Raw genomic sequence first — 19,737 nt, 5'->3', positions numbered from 1 at the left:
AGAAAAGATATAATCTTGTCATCAGCTCACAGGATTATATCTATAAAAAAATGTTTTCTAACTTGTATTAATATTGTCAGAGCAAAATATATCAATACAATAATGTGAGGAGCACGAAAAAAGAACAAATTAATCAAAAAATACGAAACATATTGAGCGAAAAATAAAAATCAAGAAAACACAGAATAAAACATAAAATGAAATATATAAAGCGAGAAGCAAATTTATGTTTACTTCCACTTACCTGCATCTTTCAAAAATGATTTTAAATATTTTCGCGCCAAGTTTGCCAGATTACAAAATAAGAAGATATAAGCTTATATAGAGGACCATATGATCATTTACAGTTATGAATCATATATGCATCGCTGTGAAGTTTCAGATTGTAACAAATAATTTCAGTATTGGATATATGTTTTCAATTCTAAATATTATTTTTTCTTTCGTTTTTATTTTAATTTAATGTAAAATTAAAAACGAAGTTTGTGAATACAGAAATTAAATTTCACAAGTTTGACTTTTTAGAAAAAATGGGATAATATCTCGTAATTTCTGAAAGGAGCAAGTTAAAATCATACTTTTTGTGTGAATTAATACTTGTCTTGTGTATCTTACTTTTTAAGCTATGTAAACAGTTTTATTTTAAAGTTTGTCAGACCCATACATATGTTTTGCTACAACTCAGTGTGTTTCAAAATTTCAGACACATTTTTTACTCTCTTAAAATTACATAGTAATATTTAGAACTATAACAGTTAAAATTATATATTTTTAATAAAAATTTATCTCTTCAAATTATATCACGGAACTATTCAAATAATTTCTTTTAAAATAGCAAATTAAGCTGAATTTTGTTGTGTGAAATAACTTTCATTAATTTTCTAGTCTATGTACATATGTATTTCTTGTGTAGTAATTGATATGTCTACAATTGAAAGGGACAAGCAAAAATTAAATTTCAAAAATTATTTTTTATTTACAGATCTTTTTATACAACAAATAAAACATAACACAGTCAAACTAATATTTTTCTTTTCATTTTGACAATGAACAATTACATAGAAAGTCTATGAAGAGATCTAAGTTGAGTCGAGATAAAACAATTATAAAAATGCAAATATAATATTACATTATGAAAACACTCTTTGGTCTTAATATGAACAAAAACATCAGTCTGTCTATCTATAATTACAAAATAAATACAGTTCTTGTGTAAGAAATATAATTCATGAGCATAAATAACTGTAATTTCAGTCTTATAAAAAAAATCAGCAAAAACTTTCATTAAAAATTGTAATATAATTCAAATAATTACAATTATTATGAAATAAATAATATAATTTCAATAAATTTTCTAGTTAATTTAGACAGTAACCAGCACTGTCTCTTACAAAGATTTAAAATTATATTAAGAAAATTTATACTCCATAAAACAATTACAATTTGTTTAAAGATTTAAAAAAAAAAAAATTTAAATTATTTCCAAATAAATAAGGCAACTCACTGCAGGCTTCATAATCAGGTATTACTTAGCTAGGTTACATCACATTTTATTTTATAGTTTACAATCTTTTTTTTGACACAAATTTGCATTAAAAAAACTGGATACTTATAAAATACAGTGTGCTCTTTTATAAAAAGTATAAATTAAGTATCAAAAAAGTTTTATAAAATGCAAAAGATCACAAGCTTTTCTCCTTTAAGTATTAAAACTCAAAATGCTTAATGTCAAAAAGATAAAACTAATTATCTTGCACAAGCATTGGTTTTGAAAAAAAAAGCACAGTGAGTTTTCACATAGAAAAATTTACATATCAAATATGAAATGAATTCTTTTAACTAAAATTATAGCACCAGAATATAAAGGTGGGTTTCTCGTGACATTCAGCCTTCTTATTTGCACGTGAAAAGCATCTTTCAGATGTTTCGAAACTGTCATATTTTTTTGTATTCAAAATTCAGTCTTATCAAGGTTAAAATGTTTAGTAGGATGTTTTTTTTTACATTTTGAAAGGTTTTATTACTTTTTAAAAGTAGTATTTTATTACAAATCTAAGCTGGTACAATGTATATGCAATCTCATAGATGTTTAAAATCCATTACCATGGAAGTATTTTAAAAGTATATTTAATTCTGTTAGTCATTATAGCAAATATTAGTAAGTAACATTAATTGTCAATAAGAAAGGGAATTGTTATTATTAAATATTTTTGTTCAACAAAAACTTTTTAGAACACAAAATTAATAAAAATAATTAATTTAAACAATGGATTGCTTTAATACAACAATTAAGGCAACCATTCAAATGTAAATGGAAAAAAAAAGTAACATTAGAAAATTTTTTACCTGATTTTTTTAAAGTAAAATTTTTTATCGTGTTTAGAAAATTGATGATTTTTTTGTTAAATGAAAATATATTTTGCCTTATTAATAGTATTTTCAGCGAGATAAAAACGCCCATCAATATGATAGAAAACAAAGTTATTAAGTCAAATCATATGACTTAATGTCTTGATTTTTTACAATTGTATTTCAAACACATTACAGTGTAGATTCCAGTCCTGAGGTTAAAAGTTCATCTGAATGTAAACTACTTCCATGACTATCCATACTTGTTGAGTCACTGTCATTACTGTGAGGACTTGAATAACTAGCAGCTTCTTGAAGTCGCATCAGCATATTTAACTGCAAAAAATAATATTCAAATTTCATTAGTTGGAATAATTAATTAATTTTATGAGTAAAAATTAAGGTATTGTTCAAATATTGCATTATTTTCTATGGGGGCATCTTAGCAATGGTAACATTGCTTTAATAGAAAAATTCGTTTTTCAAATAGCAAGAATGATCGATTTTTTTTTCTTTTAAAAAAAAAAGGTTACAGAATTAACTGATAAGGGAAGAGTGTATTTGAAATTTTAATATTTGAATAACCCTTGTGTTTTGTGAAGGCTAATTTATTTATTCTAACATAAATCTTAATGAATGATTGTCAAAACTACTTTCATGCACTTTTTTTTGTAAAATTGCATTAGTTTTTGTAGCAAAAAGGGAAAATTGGTAATTTTAAAGTTGCTATCAGTTCTCAATTATGTCTCCATTAGAAAAAATTCAATAAAATTACACATAGAGAAAATTATGCATCTGATTTACCAATCATATCGAATTTGAAAAATCATTAAATTTGATCATATTGAACTTGAATATATGTATTGAAATTGATTAATCTGTACCAGCGTAGTAGTGCAGCCCAAGGATGGATTCAAGTTTTAAAAATAGCTTTCTGTCATCTCAGAAAATTATCTTGGTTGCCTATTATTTCTTAAATATTATATTTCATTGTATTTAAGTATTTTAAAGATTAAAATTAAGAATACATATATTTTTACTTTTTGTTTAATAACATTTTATGTTTTATATTGTTATGTTTAACAACTATATAATTTATCATATTTTTTTTGATCTAGATATTAAATTTATAGTAAAAACGAAATACTTCATGAATCTAACTAGTATGTTAACATATACTATTCTACATTATCATGGTGTAAGAAAACTATTGAAATATATTACCAATGGATCAGCTTCATTGTTTGGATTGTTAGTATGATGACCTTTGGATCCAACGCTTGGACCTGGATGACCTTCATAACCAACATCTTCAGGTCTTAATCTAAGGAGTTGGGGCTCACTTGTGGTGCCATGCATTGGCCAAGGATATGTTTCGTACACCCATTCAGCTGGATCTTCCCAAGGTGCCCTTCTTCCGTACAACTAAAATAGAATAAATTATATATTTTTTAAAATTTAAGTGATTTGATGTTTTTTTCATTAAAATATCTTCTTATTTCTCTTTTTTTTTCTTTATTAAATTAAAATTTTAAATATAGTAATACACAATCAATACACACAAAGTATTTTCAATATATATGACAGTCATATTCTGATGTGATATTAAATAAACACAAAAAATGTATAAAATAAAAGCAATCATTAGACTCTTAACTTCAGTTTTAATCAAACACATCTTAAAAGGGTTTGCTTTAAAGCTAAATTTTGATCTACAAATAGTCGATTATATTATCTCGTGTTTAAACTATGTGGAGAATCGAGGGAGAAAAAATCGTTGGCCGTCATCACGGATCAAACCCGGGACCTTTGTGTTCATAATTAAATGCTTCAATCACAATGAAAAAGGGTGTGCACCCCAGGACTAGGGTGAGTTAGGAAGCTTTATTGAGTTGCCACACAATAGTTTTACAAAAAATAAAACGTATTTTTCTATTAAAATTTGGATTATTTTTATTTTTTTTAAAATTATAAATGTAATAAAGTTTAGCATAGCACAGTAATCAAGTCACTGAGTCATCATTGTGATGGATTAGGGTTCTATCCCTGAAGTAAATTCATCTTCAGATTCATCATGTCAACTAGCTGAGAAGTAAAGAAGGTCAGTGCAGAATGATGTCCATATTGTGAACTTCATGCCATACTAAGGGGTGAAAAACCAGTTCCGGTAGTACCACTTTTATGTGAGCCAGAATCAATGAGGTCTGGGGTTCATGGAGGTTAAGGCTTTGCAATTTCAAGACCAACAGCATGATTGTGGTAATGTGGTCTGCATTTCGCACAGGCTGCTTTTCCTTCACAAACACAGCTTAGTACCTTTAACAACTGAGCCATTCCTGTTTTTTTATGTAATAGTCTAATAAAATTTTGTTTGATAATTTAAAAGTTATTTATATACAAAGTATATCTATTAAGCTGAGTGTTCTGCTAAATTAGCATATATCCTGTTTTAAAAATTAGAAAAAGAAACAGTCAAAATTAAACCAATATTAAAAATTGATTATTTGCATATTGTACTAATTCTACTGTAATTTATTAAGCTATGTGTTCAGTTAAATTAATATATTTCCTGTTTTAAAAATTAAAAAAAGAAACAGTCAAAATGGAATCAATATTAAAAATTAATTATTTGCGTTTTATATTGATTCTACTGTAATCTGTTGAGCTGTGTGTTAAATTAATATATATCCTGCTTTAAAAATTGAAAAAAAAATTTAAAATTGAATCAATATTAAAAACTAATTATTTGCATGTTATATTAATCCTACTATAATCTGTTAAGCTGCATGTTCAGTTAAGTTAGATATCCCGCATTAAAAATTGTAAAAAGAGACAGTCAAATTTAATCAATATTAAAAATGAATTTAATTTACCTGTAAGCCTTCTCTTACAGCTTCTAGTACATATGGAATTACACTGTAATTCCATAAATCAGTAAACCACACTTGAGATCCTGAGAGATCAACGGGACATGACAAGAATAACCTAGGACCTGAAATTTACAATTAAAATTTATCATTAATTAAAAAATAAAATTAAAAAAAAATAGCTTTTAGCATCAAGTTATTATACTTAAAGTGACCAGAGATCACACACTGTTTCATTGATTCACTAGCAGAATGTTCCACATTTTCGTTTAAGTTCTACTGTTTAAGTAAAATATCAATTAACTGGATTTTTTTAACCTTTTAGAAAATTTTCATCGCGTGCACATACATGCATAATTATTATGTAAATGCTCTACACACATAATTACTATGCAAATGTGCATTATGTAACCTTGCATTTTCGAATATGTAAAGGGAAGTAGTTGAATAGACAGTTTCTTATTCTGAAAAAACTTAGACATCAGGTTGTATGTGTAAAACTACAAACGAAAATTTCAAAATCTTTTCTTATAATCAAGATATTCTTTTCAAATTTATGCAGGCAATTATAAGATTTTCTGAGAGTCGTTAAAAATTTGCTGATGAAAATGACTGATACCTATGCAGATATACTAAAATATTTGTTATGAAATTCTGTCATTAACACCATTGAGTTATTTTTCAGCTTAAATTCGTTTTTGGTGCATGTGGATGAATGTGATAAGTTACGAAATGAGATTAATGCGAGATTCGATTTTGCATAAATAATAATGACACTATAATTTATTATTTATGTCGTTAGTTCAAAAATGAAAAGAATTACAATGATTTCACAAAACATGTATATTGCAGGAGAAGACATGTCAAATTTATTTCTTGAGAGACCTCTGAAAAAAAAATTATTTTGTCTCTCTTTCCTGTCATAACCATGCCTAGATATTTTAGTTGAAAAAAATCTTGTCACATAATCATTAATTTAAAGACAATTTAAAAAGTATATTTATTTTTACATAAATCTTTTCATATTAGAAAACTGTTTTAAAAATCTTACCTATTGTGACATCAGAAGAACTGTGAGTTTCAAGATATTTGTTCAAATGATGCCATACTTTTGGCATCCAGTCAATTACTTTGGCGATTTCTGCATTTCGTATGCCAGTTTTAACCTCTTCTTCAATCAACTTTCTTTTTAAGTATCTGCCTAAAAACCCTTTCACAGGCTCCATATGGTTAGCACATAACACCCATCTAAAAATTAGTTTGACTTAGTATTTTTAAAAATATATTTATAAATTTATTTTCAAAATATATATATATATGAATATTTAATATTATAAAATTATGTATCCAAAATTGAATGTGATAATCATAAATTTTTAAAAAATTCAAATATTTATTTACACATTATTAAACAAACTCAAACAATAAAATTGCAATAAAAATAGTTTAAGACAAATAATTTTTTATCATGATATTTAAAGTGCTGGAAATTTTATAGCATTTTGTTTGATATTTATGTTATTACCTTGCAGCATGCGAAAATGATAATTTTAATTTTATATTAATTAAATACTACACTAGAAAACAAAATCAACAGCAAAGTTTACGCATTTTAAGTTTATCTGTGTTACAACAAATGACTAGAATAAATGAAAGAATGTTAACTCAATATAATATAATATACCAAATATTGTTTGTGTCTGTTTCATTTTTCAACTTCAGTAATAGAAGTTTATACATATATCTCAGGACAAATAAATGTTGGTAGTTGTACAAAATATTTGGAGAAAAAAAATCTGATTAATTCTTGCTAAAAAATTATTCACATAACATTGTAGAATTGTTTTGATGTATTACTGTTAGCAATCATTAAACACTTGGATTAGAAAAAAAAAACTTTTATAATTACAAATCAATATCTTACAATGCCACAGACTTTACTTTTGAATGTATTTACCTGAAGTTATGATGAAGTTGAAGGTTAGTAGTTGAGCAGGTAGCTTGGTTCATTGTGCCAATGATATATGGGCTGTAATAAGGAGAAATTGAAATTATAAGAAGGGCTTCTATTTTTTAATGAAAATAATCTCACTCTAGGTATTTTTTTCTATTTGGCAAAATAGGAAGAGAACTGTAAATAATATTTAGTGTTACAATTATATTTTATACATAGAAATAGTATAGTCTTTTTATTTTATATATATATGTAGTAGTAAAGTAGATTCTTAATGTGAAGAGTTTTTTAAAAATGAATATAAAATTACAAGAGATGTTAGTGCACACCTTTTTTTTATCAGAGCTTTTAAAGATTTTTTTTTCATTGTATAAGAATTAAATGTAAACTAGGAGGCTTCGCCCCCTGCTCGCTGGCGCTCGCCAACCCTCGGAACTGCTTTGGCAGTTCATTTCGGATTGCTTCGCAATCCGATGCTCGCTTTGCTCGCTCATTGGATACGTTCTTAACGTCTAGCTTTTGTGTACTTTTTTGAACACTGAAGTTTCGAAAGCCTTTCACTGTAGAAAATTCCAAACCTGTGCATTTCAATATTAATTTGAAATTGCAAACAGTTCACATATTTTTCTTAATCACACTATTCTAAATTTCAGTTGTTGAGAAAAGTAACTGTTGTAAGTTTTGTTTTAAAGTCGTTCCCACCAGAGGGCTAAAACCATGTGTTGTAAAACAATATGAAATAGTACTGAACGCCGGATGTAAAGCATCGGCTTCAATGAAGATAATTTTGTGAGAATTGTTTTGATAATTCGGTAAGAATTCACCTGATTAGACATATGCTCACTACGTGCTCTTGCGCGCCGAAGCCTATCAATCAAAACGTATTAGCGATTTACATAATATAGATTAGCCATATGATGCTCACTACGTGCTCTTGCGCGCGGAAGCCTATCAATTAAAAATGAAAACTGTTGCCAGTGCGAGAAAAGAAATATCATCGGTTTTATTGATACATACGTACATATTAGCGTTTTATATAATATAGATAGTTCAAAAAACTGATTAAATTTAACTAAATTTTTTTTACTGGGTCTGGGTCTTTACTTTTAAATAATAATGATCAAGTAATCTTACCACTTTTGGTATTTGGCACTGAGGAAACCATTGAAAACTTCACCTAGAGAACCTACATGATGTAAGTTGTCTAATATTATCACAGTTGGTAAATCTGACACATTACTGAAAAAGGAAAAAAAAAATTAATAACAATTCTGAAAGTTCTACAGCTTATATAACAACCAAGGAAGCATTTATTATTATAATTATTATTTAAAAAAAAACGACTGCTAAACATAATAATATGTACTGATTCAAAATTTTTAAAACTATCACTGTAGAGAACTCTTACAGCAAAACAATTCTGTTACAAACAGAGAAATTGTCTTCAAAATTAAAAACTGAAATGAGTTTGCTTCAAAAAAAAATTTAAGATAACTTTTTATTTTATTTAAGATAGACTTGATTTATTTTAAAAAGGAACAAGAAATTAAAATGAATTTTCTAAAATACACTTTTAAGAGCAAACATTCAGCAAATGATACTACTAAACTTAATTTGCTATTGCAAGTTATTATTTGTTTAAAGTTTTTCTAATAATTATGTTTTTTCTTCATCAAAAATAAATATGCAAAGAAACTAACTTACAGACATTAAATTTTAGGGGGAGGAAAAAAAATCAATTCATAAGAAGCTTCTGTAAATATGTCTTACTGGCAAGAAACATATGTATGCAGAGAAACTGAATTACAGGGATTTTTGGCAACCAAGAAGGAAAATAGCCAGGATAAAAATGGCTATTGGGAAAGTTTGCAGATTTCTTATTTTAAGATTTAATACAAATATTTTAACTCAATAAAGTGTTATTTCTTATTTTTTAAATCCTATTTATTTTAAAGCAAATTTATTACCAAGAAACATATGTATGAAGAAAAACTGAATTACAGGGATTTTTGACATTCAAGAGAAAATTAGGCAGGAAAAATAGACATTGGGAAAGTTTGCAGATTTTTTGTATTAAAATTTAATACAAAAATTTTAACTCAATAAAGAGTTATTTCTTATTCTTTAAATCTTATTTATTTTAAAATTCTATCTGTGACAACAGTTCTGGATGTTAGAAATGAGTTTTTCTTTACTTAGAATATAATTTGGCCTGAGAAACTTTTATAGTTTGTATCTTATAAATGGTAAGAAATAATAAAATATATAAAAGATTTTAAACTGAATTACGAATATAGGTTTCATTAATAGTCATGGTAAAAATATGTTATAAATTTATTTAAATTGTAGTTTGTTTATGGAGATGGGATATAAAATTTATAGTTTATCTTATAAATGGTAACAAATAATAAAAGAAATAATAAATTTAAACCCATTTTATGAATTACGAATATAGGTTTCATTAAAAGTCATGGAAAAATATGCTCTTAAGTTATTTAAATAGTAGTTTGTTTATATGAAGATGAGAAATAAAATTTATAGTTTATCTTATAAATGGTAAGAAGTAATAAAAGAAATAACAGATTTTAAACCCATTTTATGACTTATGGATTTAGGTTTCATTAATAATCATGGACAAAATATGCTCTAAATTTATTTAAATTCTAGTTTGTTGATGGATATGAGATTTAAACAAAATAAACTATAATTTTACATCTAACTTAAAAAAATACAGTTGAATGCAGCAATAATGATGCAATAAACTAGCCTTTCTTGATAAATTGTAGAAGCATATTAATGATATAAGTAAAAGGTATGCGTTTTTCTTTGAATTTTAGAATTTGGTTCGAAGAAAATAGAATAGAATGAAAATAAGAAAAATTAAAAATCTTAACATATTTGTACCTTGTTTCACATTGCTCAGCAACATTTGACAAATACTGTCTCAGTTCTTTCGCTGATTTGTGGTCAACACTGAACGTTGCAATGGAGCCTGGACTTAGTTCCTTTCCATTCCTGGAATTAGAAAGTTACTTAATGTAATACGCATGTAATATAAATACAAAAAATATAATGTAGTATAAATCTAAAAATAATTTAAAAATTTATATTTTACAGATTTAATGGAAGGAAACATTCCTTTAAAGGTTTATCATTCATTATCTACATCAATTTAAGAAGTTTATAGAATAAATAATGTTGCAGGATTTGAGAATATTCCATGTAGAAATTGGATGGAATATTTACAAAGCGTGTATTTCTTAGAGCATTTTTAAGATATTTCATCAAAAAATAAAAAAAATCATTAGAAAATAATAAATGTTACAAAATATATTATAAATATTTATATTTTATTAGTTACAAATTGTCTAGATCAGTTAAAATAGCATATGAATATAGAGGCCCATTAAAAAAATGCTTAATTCACTGGTTTAAACTAATTTTCATGTTTAGTGTAAAGATTAGTTAGATGAAAGTTGACATTTTTCAAAAATTATAAGTTATAAAATTTATTTTCCAGATTTATTTATTATTTTCAATTGATGTCATTTTGATTGTGTACTTGCATCAAAAACTACAGTCATAACTTTTTCTTTGTAAATATTAAATACACATTCAGTTAAAAAAATAATTCAATTAACAACATGCTTAAATCAGTAGTTTGAACTAGAAATAATGCTCGTCAAGGATTTTAAAATTTACATAGTGTTCCGCAAAGGTCACTTTTACTGTATGTTTTTTTTATTCCTTTTTAAAATGAAGACAAAAGGAGGAAACACATTTGGGGTTAAAATTTAGTAATTGATAAAAAAAAACACTGTTACAATCTGACAAACAATTAATGAAGAACATCAAAACCAGTTTGATGGATAGACGAAGCTTAGAGGTGTTTTTAATAATCATCTTTTGACTCTTATCTGCTTCTTTATGCAATCATAAAACAGGTTTTGTACATTCACTTTCTGTTGTATTTTGTCTTCATTTTTGATAAAAAAAATGCATAAATACACATTGGCAATCTTTACAGAATACAATGTATATAAAAGGGTGGTAATTACAGAACACTTTGTATCAAATAAATAAGGAACTTACTTGAGAACAAGGTATTCAGCTAACTTTTGAGCCACATATGTTTTTCCTGTTCCACTAGGTCCACATAGGATGATTCTCCGATGCTCAGTTAACAGTGAGATATATCTTTGTACTATAGATTTTGGTATTAAGGTCTCAAATGCAAAGGCATCAACAGAATGTTGTCGTGTACCTGTAGGAGAAAATTAATTATATGAATGTTACTGAAAGTGAGAAAATACAAATTCACAGGCATATATGCTAAGAGTGTTCTTCAAAGCTCTTTCAGCTAAGAGGTAGTCAAAAATGATAGCTTAATTCCCCCCAATAGTTTTGATCTTTCTTCTCTTTGCCAAATGTCACGCTATATTATATAAATATACATTTATAAAAACATGCATAATGAAATAGTACATTATACACCATAATTGAAAATTTATTTTTAAATCTCAACTCTGTGTTTTAATGGTATTTGTAAGCAGAAAAATAAATAATTTTAGGCATATAGATTTTCTATGAAATAAGATTAAGGTTTTTAGGAGAAAAAAATTAAATTAATATACAACAGTAGTAACATTTATTAAATTATATACAGATGAAAAAACAATAGAGCAAGTAATATTTTGTAATTTTAATAAGATTTTGCCTTAAAAATAATCTTAAAATTTGATTTTAAAACATGACTTCTCTATAAAAATCCCAATTTTGAAGCATTTAAAAAAAAGAAACTCTTGCCAAAAATTATTATTTTGTATTTCATTTTATTTGTTGTATCAAATTAAATAAACCTTTATTTTATAAATTAAGACCAAATAATAATATTTCTAAGGAGCTCAAACAATGCAGTATCAGAGAAACTTTTCAAACGATACGAAACTAGATCACATATGCTTTTTAGTTTCACAAAACTGTGTTTTTTTTTATTAATTGCATTATTTTTACAATTAGTATAGAGGTCACTTTGGGCACTAGGCAAATATGTATGAATAAAGGATAATCAAAGTGTAATTGTATAATCGTTAAAAATTGTATATTATTCTGGAAATAAAAGATATTTCAGATGGTGACAGAGCATTTAAAGAACAGTCTTAATGTATCCTTTGTTCAATTTTATTTGAAATTACAGTCGAAAATTAATAAATTATACAATGTTTTGAATTACAGTAAAAAATAATTAAAGACATACCTTTCAGAACTAGTTTTACGTGCATGCTATCACCTACTATGTAGCCACAAGGCAAAAGCTCAGGTGCATCAGCTTCTGAAATTACAAAATCAAAATATTAATAGGTATTTATGATGAGGTAATATGATACTTTAGAAATAAGTACTTTTTGGAATTAATACTTATAAATTAAAAACATATAGAGAAAAACATGTAAGTAATAATTAGTAGAATTGATACTTATAAATGAAAAACATAAGCGAAAAATATGTAAGCATTTTGTGGAATACATACTTAAAATTTAAAGACATAAGAGAAAACAATAAAAGTATTTTGCGGAATTAACACTTCTAATTTAAAGACATAAGAGAAAAATATGTATGTAATTTGTGGAATTATTTCTCATAAATTAAAAATATGAGAGAAAAATATTTAAGTACCTTTGGATCGTATAATTTCTCCTACTTGGTAGTTAACAAGACTTTCTGCACTAAGACCTAAATTGGAGACTGGATCTACTCTAAGAACATATTCCTGAAAAAATAAATTATACATTAGTAAATGAACAAGAAAGCTACTGACATTTAGTAATGATACTTTTGTAAATATAATTTAAACTAACAACAATCATACAAACCTTAAATGATCTCTTTACTAGGTTGTCTAACAAATCCCATTTAGTTTTGGAGCTTACAGAGATGCTTCCAATTAATATTTCAGAAAACGTCTGTAAAAACACAAACATAAATATTAAATGAATAAAAACTTTAGAGAAAAAGGAAGTAATTTTTCATGTAATGTCGTCAATTTTTTATATAATTACCATAGATTGTTTTTGGAATATAGAATTATCCCCATGGCAACCAAGGTAAACGGAAACATTTATGAGTTTTCCATCTTGATCATTTCTAGGCTCATTCAAATACATATCAGCTACAATTATGAAAAAGAAAAAAATTTTAAACTACAAATATACCAATTTTAGAAATTAAATAATTATTTTTAAATAGTAATATTTTAAATTAATTGAATTATTAAATTGTTCAATTTTATCCGCTCACTTATATATATGATTTAGCAGAAAATGTAAAAATATTTGCATTTGTGAATTTTATGTATTTACACTATAACTTTAAATAATTATGGTAAAATAACTAGTTTCCAAGGAACTGACAAAGAACTGGCCACGTATTAGCCACCATAAAAAAACATGTTATGCATTATTTAACATATATTCCATATTTAACATAGATTCTATTTTCTAAATTAACAATTACTTTTTTCAATTACGTAAAATAATTAATCTTAATTCAAAATTACAATTAGTTAAATTTTTACTTTAAAAAAGTTATCTAGTGTATTTTTTCGATTTAAACAAGAGTTATTTATAAATGTACATTTATTAAAATCATTTATAAGATTAATATTATTGATCATGATTATAATTTATATAAATTACAACTTACCAATACTAGGTGGTCCTGAATTTTCAGAGGCGCTTAGCCGTTTTTCTAAGCTTTCTAAGCTGTTTCTAAGTGGTAAGGAACTATGTGAAGAGGTAAGAGATTTTGTAGAAACAAGCCTTTGAAGTCTATCATTATCTTGTTTCAAACTAGACATTTCACTCTGAAATTGACAAATTCATAAATACAATTCTGACATCTCTTATAATTTTTAAAATCAGTTACAGAAAAATAATAAATACAATACTTAGTTTTTTAAAAAAAACAACTTATTGTAAGAGCACTAAATAAAGAGAGAATAACTTAATTTTTGTCTCACCTAAATCAGAAAAAGTGTCGTGCACTACTTTTGAAAACATGGGGAAAAATTTAAGCTCTGAGCAAAGTTTATGGTGAAACTAATACACCTCCTCATTTCTTACTGTAGATGCGTATAAAAATATCATCCCCTTTTTTTGAGTTCATTTGAAAAACTTAATTTTTAAAATCTTCTTATTTTGTTACTTGAGTTTTGTAACTATTAGTTTATGTAGGAATGTGATTGACAATTAATTCTATATCTGATAAATTCTGATATTAGTGGTCAAGAAACGATTGAGACTTGTATTGTCATATGAGGCAGAGCTCCAGAAATTTGAGTACTTCAGCTGGTTGGAAAGTAATCAAACATTTTAATGTCAATAAATTATGTTTGGCAATCTAATTAATTCTATAAGTAGCAGTTAAGCAACTCGTGATAAAAACAAGCATTAACTTTGCAATCATAAAAATTGTTTTATTTTAAAACCCTTTGATGCAGATGGGACACTGGTGTCTCTTTTACACTTTTTTCCTGGCTCTCTAATTACAAGCAAAAATATATTTTGCTAACAAAAAACTTTTAATTATTAAAAAAAACAAAACAATCTAATATTTACTTAGGAAATTTTTACAACTATTGAAACTATATTTGAACTAAAATATAAAATCCAAAAAAAAAAAAAAAAAAAAAAAGTAGAAATTTTTTTGCCATTTATATTCAAACATTTATCAATAATAGATTACGTAAATTAATGCATTTCAATGATGAATAACTGTTTATCTTAGATCTAAATAACTGCAACTTTGAAAAATTATTGCTTGAAAGTGATCTTGTGTTTGGAAGATTTTACCTTTAACACAGAAAAAGACATGCTGTACTTCATAACAATAAATTATTAAAATGCTGACGTATTTTGACCTAAATTAGTACAAATAATGAAAAAAGTGTGAAGAAAAGTTTAATAAAAATTCTGTGTCAAAGGGTAAATTGCAAGCTTAAATGCACTTTCTACATTTTATTTAAAGAAAAATAAGAAATGGAAAAGGCTAATAAAAGTAAAATTCCATTGAGAAACATATGAACTGAAACAGAAATAAAAACTCTTATTTATTTATGAATTATTTTAATTTGAACAGATAATGTTTCTAAAAAAATTAAGAAATATTTCTTACAAGTAAAGTTTCTTTTACATGATAAGTATTTTATTCCAATGGGAAATACTTACTCTCATTTTATTTACAGTTTCTTTTAAGTTCTCTAACTGATGGGCTGAACTCAGAGCATCTAAGCGTATGTCTGTCAGCATCATATCTTTCTCTCGCAACTGTTTCTTCAAGTCTTTCACATCCTCTGGTGAATCTTTATCCTCATCCTCTTTCTCATAAAGGCTGTAACAGTAATAACTCTATGTTTATCAACATCTTCATTTCATATACATTATATGTGTCTATTAAGTGTTTACTTGGAAAAGTTTTAAAAAACTCTTTATTACCAGAATTTTTACTTCGTGAATGGATGAGGATTAGTTAAGGATGCAAACTATAATAAGTCTACGCATTTAATATGTTATAATTCTTGTATTTAGGATGTTTTTAATGTATAATTTTAGAGTCTTTGTCATAAATAAATAAAAAACACATTCCGTTTGCAAATTTATAATTAAGCAAGGAATATACAAAATAAATTAATGAATTAAAAAAAAACGCTATTCAATCTAACAAATCACTACAGAGGACGGGAATAAAGGCATTCAATCTCAACTGAATGCTGTAAAGAAGTTGAAAGGAAATCATTGGAAAAACCTTCAAGATTCCTCAGGCAATTAAAACTGTTTTGTCGTTTTTCTCCCCACCTTAGTTGCTAGTGATTTGATATTGCTTTGTTTCTTATGCGCTTGAATAACGATTTACAATCCTGATTGTGTATACATTTTCTTTTTTCGTAACAATTATAAAAATAAATATTGAGGGCAGTCATTAGAAACACCCCCTAGACTAAAATATCCTCAGTGGTGGACGGATCATGCGTTAGAGTTCCCTTGCTATCAGGGTAACCGAGGGAGGATTTCGTGGTTTTCTTCTCCATGTAACGCAAATGCGGGCTAGTCCCATCGAAAAGTTCTCTATAGGGTAGTTTGACCCAATGTTTGATTCAGATTCAGGACTCTTTTTGTCTTTTGAATTAGGTTCAAAATTACAAGGATACAGAGTTGAACCTTGATTGTCGTAAACTCAGAATTGGGTCAGTTGTTCAATGCCGGTTATAAATTATAGATATAAATATTTTGCGTACTAAGATAGTGTATAATCAGAACTAACTATTAAAGGTTTATTCTTTGTTCTCATTATTGAAATAGTTACAGTATTTCGATTTTTTTCCTCCTTAAATAATATTTCATTTAGTTTTGGCATGAGGTATTTAATTTATAAAAGTAACAATGAAAATATTTACCAAGAAGATGAGTGAGATTGCTTGAGAGTGGGTGAACCTCCATTAGTAGTATGACCAGCACCTAATAAAGGAGAGTTTGGAGTCGATGAATCTGATTGCAAATGTCGTATATCTTCCACATCCGACACGGATCCGTTTTTGTTCTTTTTGCTTCTAGAAAAGGCTTTACTGAACGAGCTCCTCAGCTGCTTGGAATGAAAAAAAAAATATTGTCATGATCAGAACATATCTAAGAAAAAACATTTTAATACACCTTAGTAACTGATGTTTGACTTCAATTAATATCCAAGTCGAGAATATTTAATAATATTTTCTAAGTTAATGTTAAATGTCGCAAAAACACAACTAGAAATTCACTAAAGAAGTCATGATTGTAATTTCATTGTTCTATTCTAAAAAACGTAAAAAAAAATTAGAGACGTTGATATATAGGGAAAAAAATAAATAATAAAATTTTTTAAAAAAAATTACGCTTTTAACAGGGTTTAAAATAATAAAATAATTTAATTTTTGTCACACTTAAAAAGAAACACATACGCTGTAAAAAATTCTGGTTCAATTTATGGTAATAAGTATCGGCACTCAGGGCGTCGGTGTTTTTTACCGTAATAATCCATTTTTACCAGATTATGCTACGGAACAAATAATCTGATATACGGTATTTTTTAAGGTAATAATTACCGTAAAATCACCGCATCACTCTCATTAAATAAATATTACTGTAAAAATTACGGCAAAATCCATTTTACGGATATTGCAACCAAAGTGTCGGTACTTTATACCATAATTTGATTCTGAAATTTTTATAGCGTAGGGGGAAATACTTTAGAATGATGTGAGGGAAAATTTCGGTGGAGATAGAAGTTATGAAAGCGATTCGATTTAGGATTTTTGCTTTATGTAAAACTTTTATGACTTGTAAATAAGAATATACTTTTTTCTCATAAGCCCTCTTGAAAAATGTATTTTTTTAAAATTTCATTTTACTATCTTAGTTTAGTATCTGCTATAGTTTATGTCGAAAAGAGGTCAAAATTTTATTAGCGCTATAAGTTGTTTGATGAGATAAGTTTTTCTTAAAATATTAAGGAAGCAATCGTAAATTGGCATACAGAATTCGATCACTTTAGCTAGTCAGAAAGAGGTCGGAATTTCGACAACCAATAAATTTTGCTTGTAGAGGTCAGTCAATCGATGGAACTTATACTGTACCCGGAACAAAGCACTAGTTGAAATTTAATCCCTCTAGCGAGTCGGAAAATGGTCCGAATTGACACTGCAAGATTCCACTGATACTAAAGCGAGTAAATAAAAACGCAGAGATGACAAAGAAAAAAAAAAGCATTTTCACAAATTTGCTAAAATACAATGGGAAAGCTAACAAATTAATATTTTTTGACATATTGAAAAACTACTGTAGAGTCTGACTTATATGGCAAACCGTACGCTTAACTGACTGATATTAATAAGTTGAAAAAGTATAAATATTTAAATTATTTATTCAAATAAAGTAACTCATTGAAGTTTACAGTTTTTTCATATAATTACTTACCCAGCCCTTCTTCTTTTTCTTTTTGTCATGATCACCAGATTTACCACTGTTACCACTACAGGCACTAGAACATGAATTAACACTTGACATAGAATCTGTAGAAAACTGTCGAGATATCCTTTGCTCTTGAAGCGACACTAAAATCAATTTTTAAAGATTATTTCTCAGTCATTTTAAGAGGTAAATCATCAATTAAAATTGCGTATTAAATCAAGTAATGTTTAGTTGAACTTGTAACATTGCATGTTCAAATCATATTAACTTTCATCATGATTAAATTGCAAGTTAATTTGTATTCATTCAAAGAAAAAATTAAGAACATGCAGAGCTTAATGTAAATTTAACTTTCATTAATGTTTAGGTTCGCAAAAACAATGTATTTTCGGATAATTATCTTTATATTTACGTTTTTTTTGGTATGAAATAGTGATTACTTATTCAGTTATTTAAATCATTATTTTCGGTTGTAAAAATTTTATATATTGTAAAACTTTTAATAATAAAGCTATTAAGGATCAGAACGCGCTGAAAGCGAGTCATCTGAGAAAAATAATAGAAGTTAAAATATTAAAATAAAACAATTATTCACTGACTGAATTTATGAAAGATTCCAAAGGTTCCTTTTAATATTTCAGACAAAAACGCCAAAAAAAATCGAATAATTACCGATTAAAATTTAGCTAAGTTAAAAACAAGTAAAGAAATTTAAAAACAATAATCTAGCAGATGGAATTTTTTTATTCCTCTTTTTCTAATATAAAATTTTAATAACTATAACTATAGATTTTTATTTCATCCTTCGCAGTAATTGAACATAAGAGATGTCTCAGAGAAATTCTAAACGTAACTAAGTATTTTTTAAAATCTTGAATAATGATTTTCAGACGACATTAAAATTCATCCTTAAATTTGGCTCAAATACAAACGATAACTAATTAAAATCGATAAAACAAAACAAAAACACGTCTTTTTATTGTTATACTTATAGCGTGGGAGATTGATTTAGATAAATAATTTGACCAGAGTTTTGAAAAAATCAAATATTTCCTCACGTTTTCAGATTCATTTTCTGATTAAATTCTAAAACATATACTTAAGCGAGTTGCTTCTTCTTCCAGAGAAAGCTCATTCACAACAAAGACAGGAAAAGAGTTCCACTGCGTGCAAACGTATGCAAAATGTTAGTGTGGTAATGAATGAATAAAAGACATGCAAAGATGGAGAGTCATGCAACACAGCACATTCCATGGTTAGTTTTGCATGTCTCACCCGTATCCTTAGTAGTGTTAAAAGTATGCCTTCGAACTAAGTTAGTAGCACCCGTACTTTTCTGCACAGCCTGCATCGACTGTAGGGCCATCTTCGTTAATCCAGCTTCTGCGCTCTGCTGCTTCAGTGCTTCGATCGTCTTCCTCAGCTCAGTCAATTCGGAATCCTAAAAAAAGAGATGATTCATGATATGATTCATCAGTCAATTGTTAATTGTATGAAATAGAATTTAATATCGATGGTCATCAATATTGTGTGAACCGATTGCTTCCAGAAATTAAACTCTTATTTTAGA

General features: G+C 26.7%; 1 protein-coding gene across 18 annotated transcripts in view; it reads right to left on the bottom strand.

Moving 5' to 3' along the window:
* Positions 1-951: 951 nt before the first annotated feature.
* The window catches only part of LOC107442127 (neuron navigator 3), a 521,654-nt gene continuing 502,868 nt past the window's right edge, over positions 952-19,737 (bottom strand). For 8 of the 18 annotated variants that reach the window (XM_043039754.3, XM_087159429.1, XM_071180176.2 and 5 more), the window contains 17 exons: positions 19,443-19,608; positions 18,174-18,310; positions 16,622-16,809; positions 15,396-15,558; positions 13,873-14,032; positions 13,230-13,339; positions 13,044-13,133; positions 12,847-12,940; positions 12,428-12,502; positions 11,263-11,434; positions 10,075-10,185; positions 8,305-8,409; positions 7,174-7,245; positions 6,268-6,464; positions 5,223-5,341; positions 3,574-3,774; positions 952-2,685 (listed from right to left, as the gene is read on the bottom strand). In XM_043039754.3, coding sequence (XP_042895688.3) covers positions 2,542-2,685; positions 3,574-3,774; positions 5,223-5,341; positions 6,268-6,464; positions 7,174-7,245; positions 8,305-8,409; positions 10,075-10,185; positions 11,263-11,434; positions 12,428-12,502; positions 12,847-12,940; positions 13,044-13,133; positions 13,230-13,339; positions 13,873-14,032; positions 15,396-15,558; positions 16,622-16,809; positions 18,174-18,310; positions 19,443-19,608 — 2,304 coding nt within the window. In that variant the 3' untranslated portion in view covers positions 952-2,541. The remainder of the gene's footprint in view (positions 2,686-3,573; positions 3,775-5,222; positions 5,342-6,267; positions 6,465-7,173; positions 7,246-8,304; positions 8,410-10,074; positions 10,186-11,262; positions 11,435-12,427; positions 12,503-12,846; positions 12,941-13,043; positions 13,134-13,229; positions 13,340-13,872; positions 14,033-15,395; positions 15,559-16,621; positions 16,810-18,173; positions 18,311-19,442; positions 19,609-19,737) is intronic. The other 10 variants (XM_087159438.1, XM_087159451.1, XM_071180181.2 and 7 more) reach the window with 3 other exon arrangements.

This window comes from Parasteatoda tepidariorum, chromosome 1 (genome assembly GCF_982258835.1).
Source record: "Parasteatoda tepidariorum strain Cologne lab strain chromosome 1, Ptep-v5.0, whole genome shotgun sequence".
In the NCBI taxonomy this organism is placed as follows: Eukaryota; Metazoa; Arthropoda; class Arachnida; order Araneae; family Theridiidae; genus Parasteatoda; species Parasteatoda tepidariorum.
The sequence above is the reverse complement of the archived record's forward strand: the minus strand, read 5'-3'. Positions and strand labels throughout refer to the sequence as shown.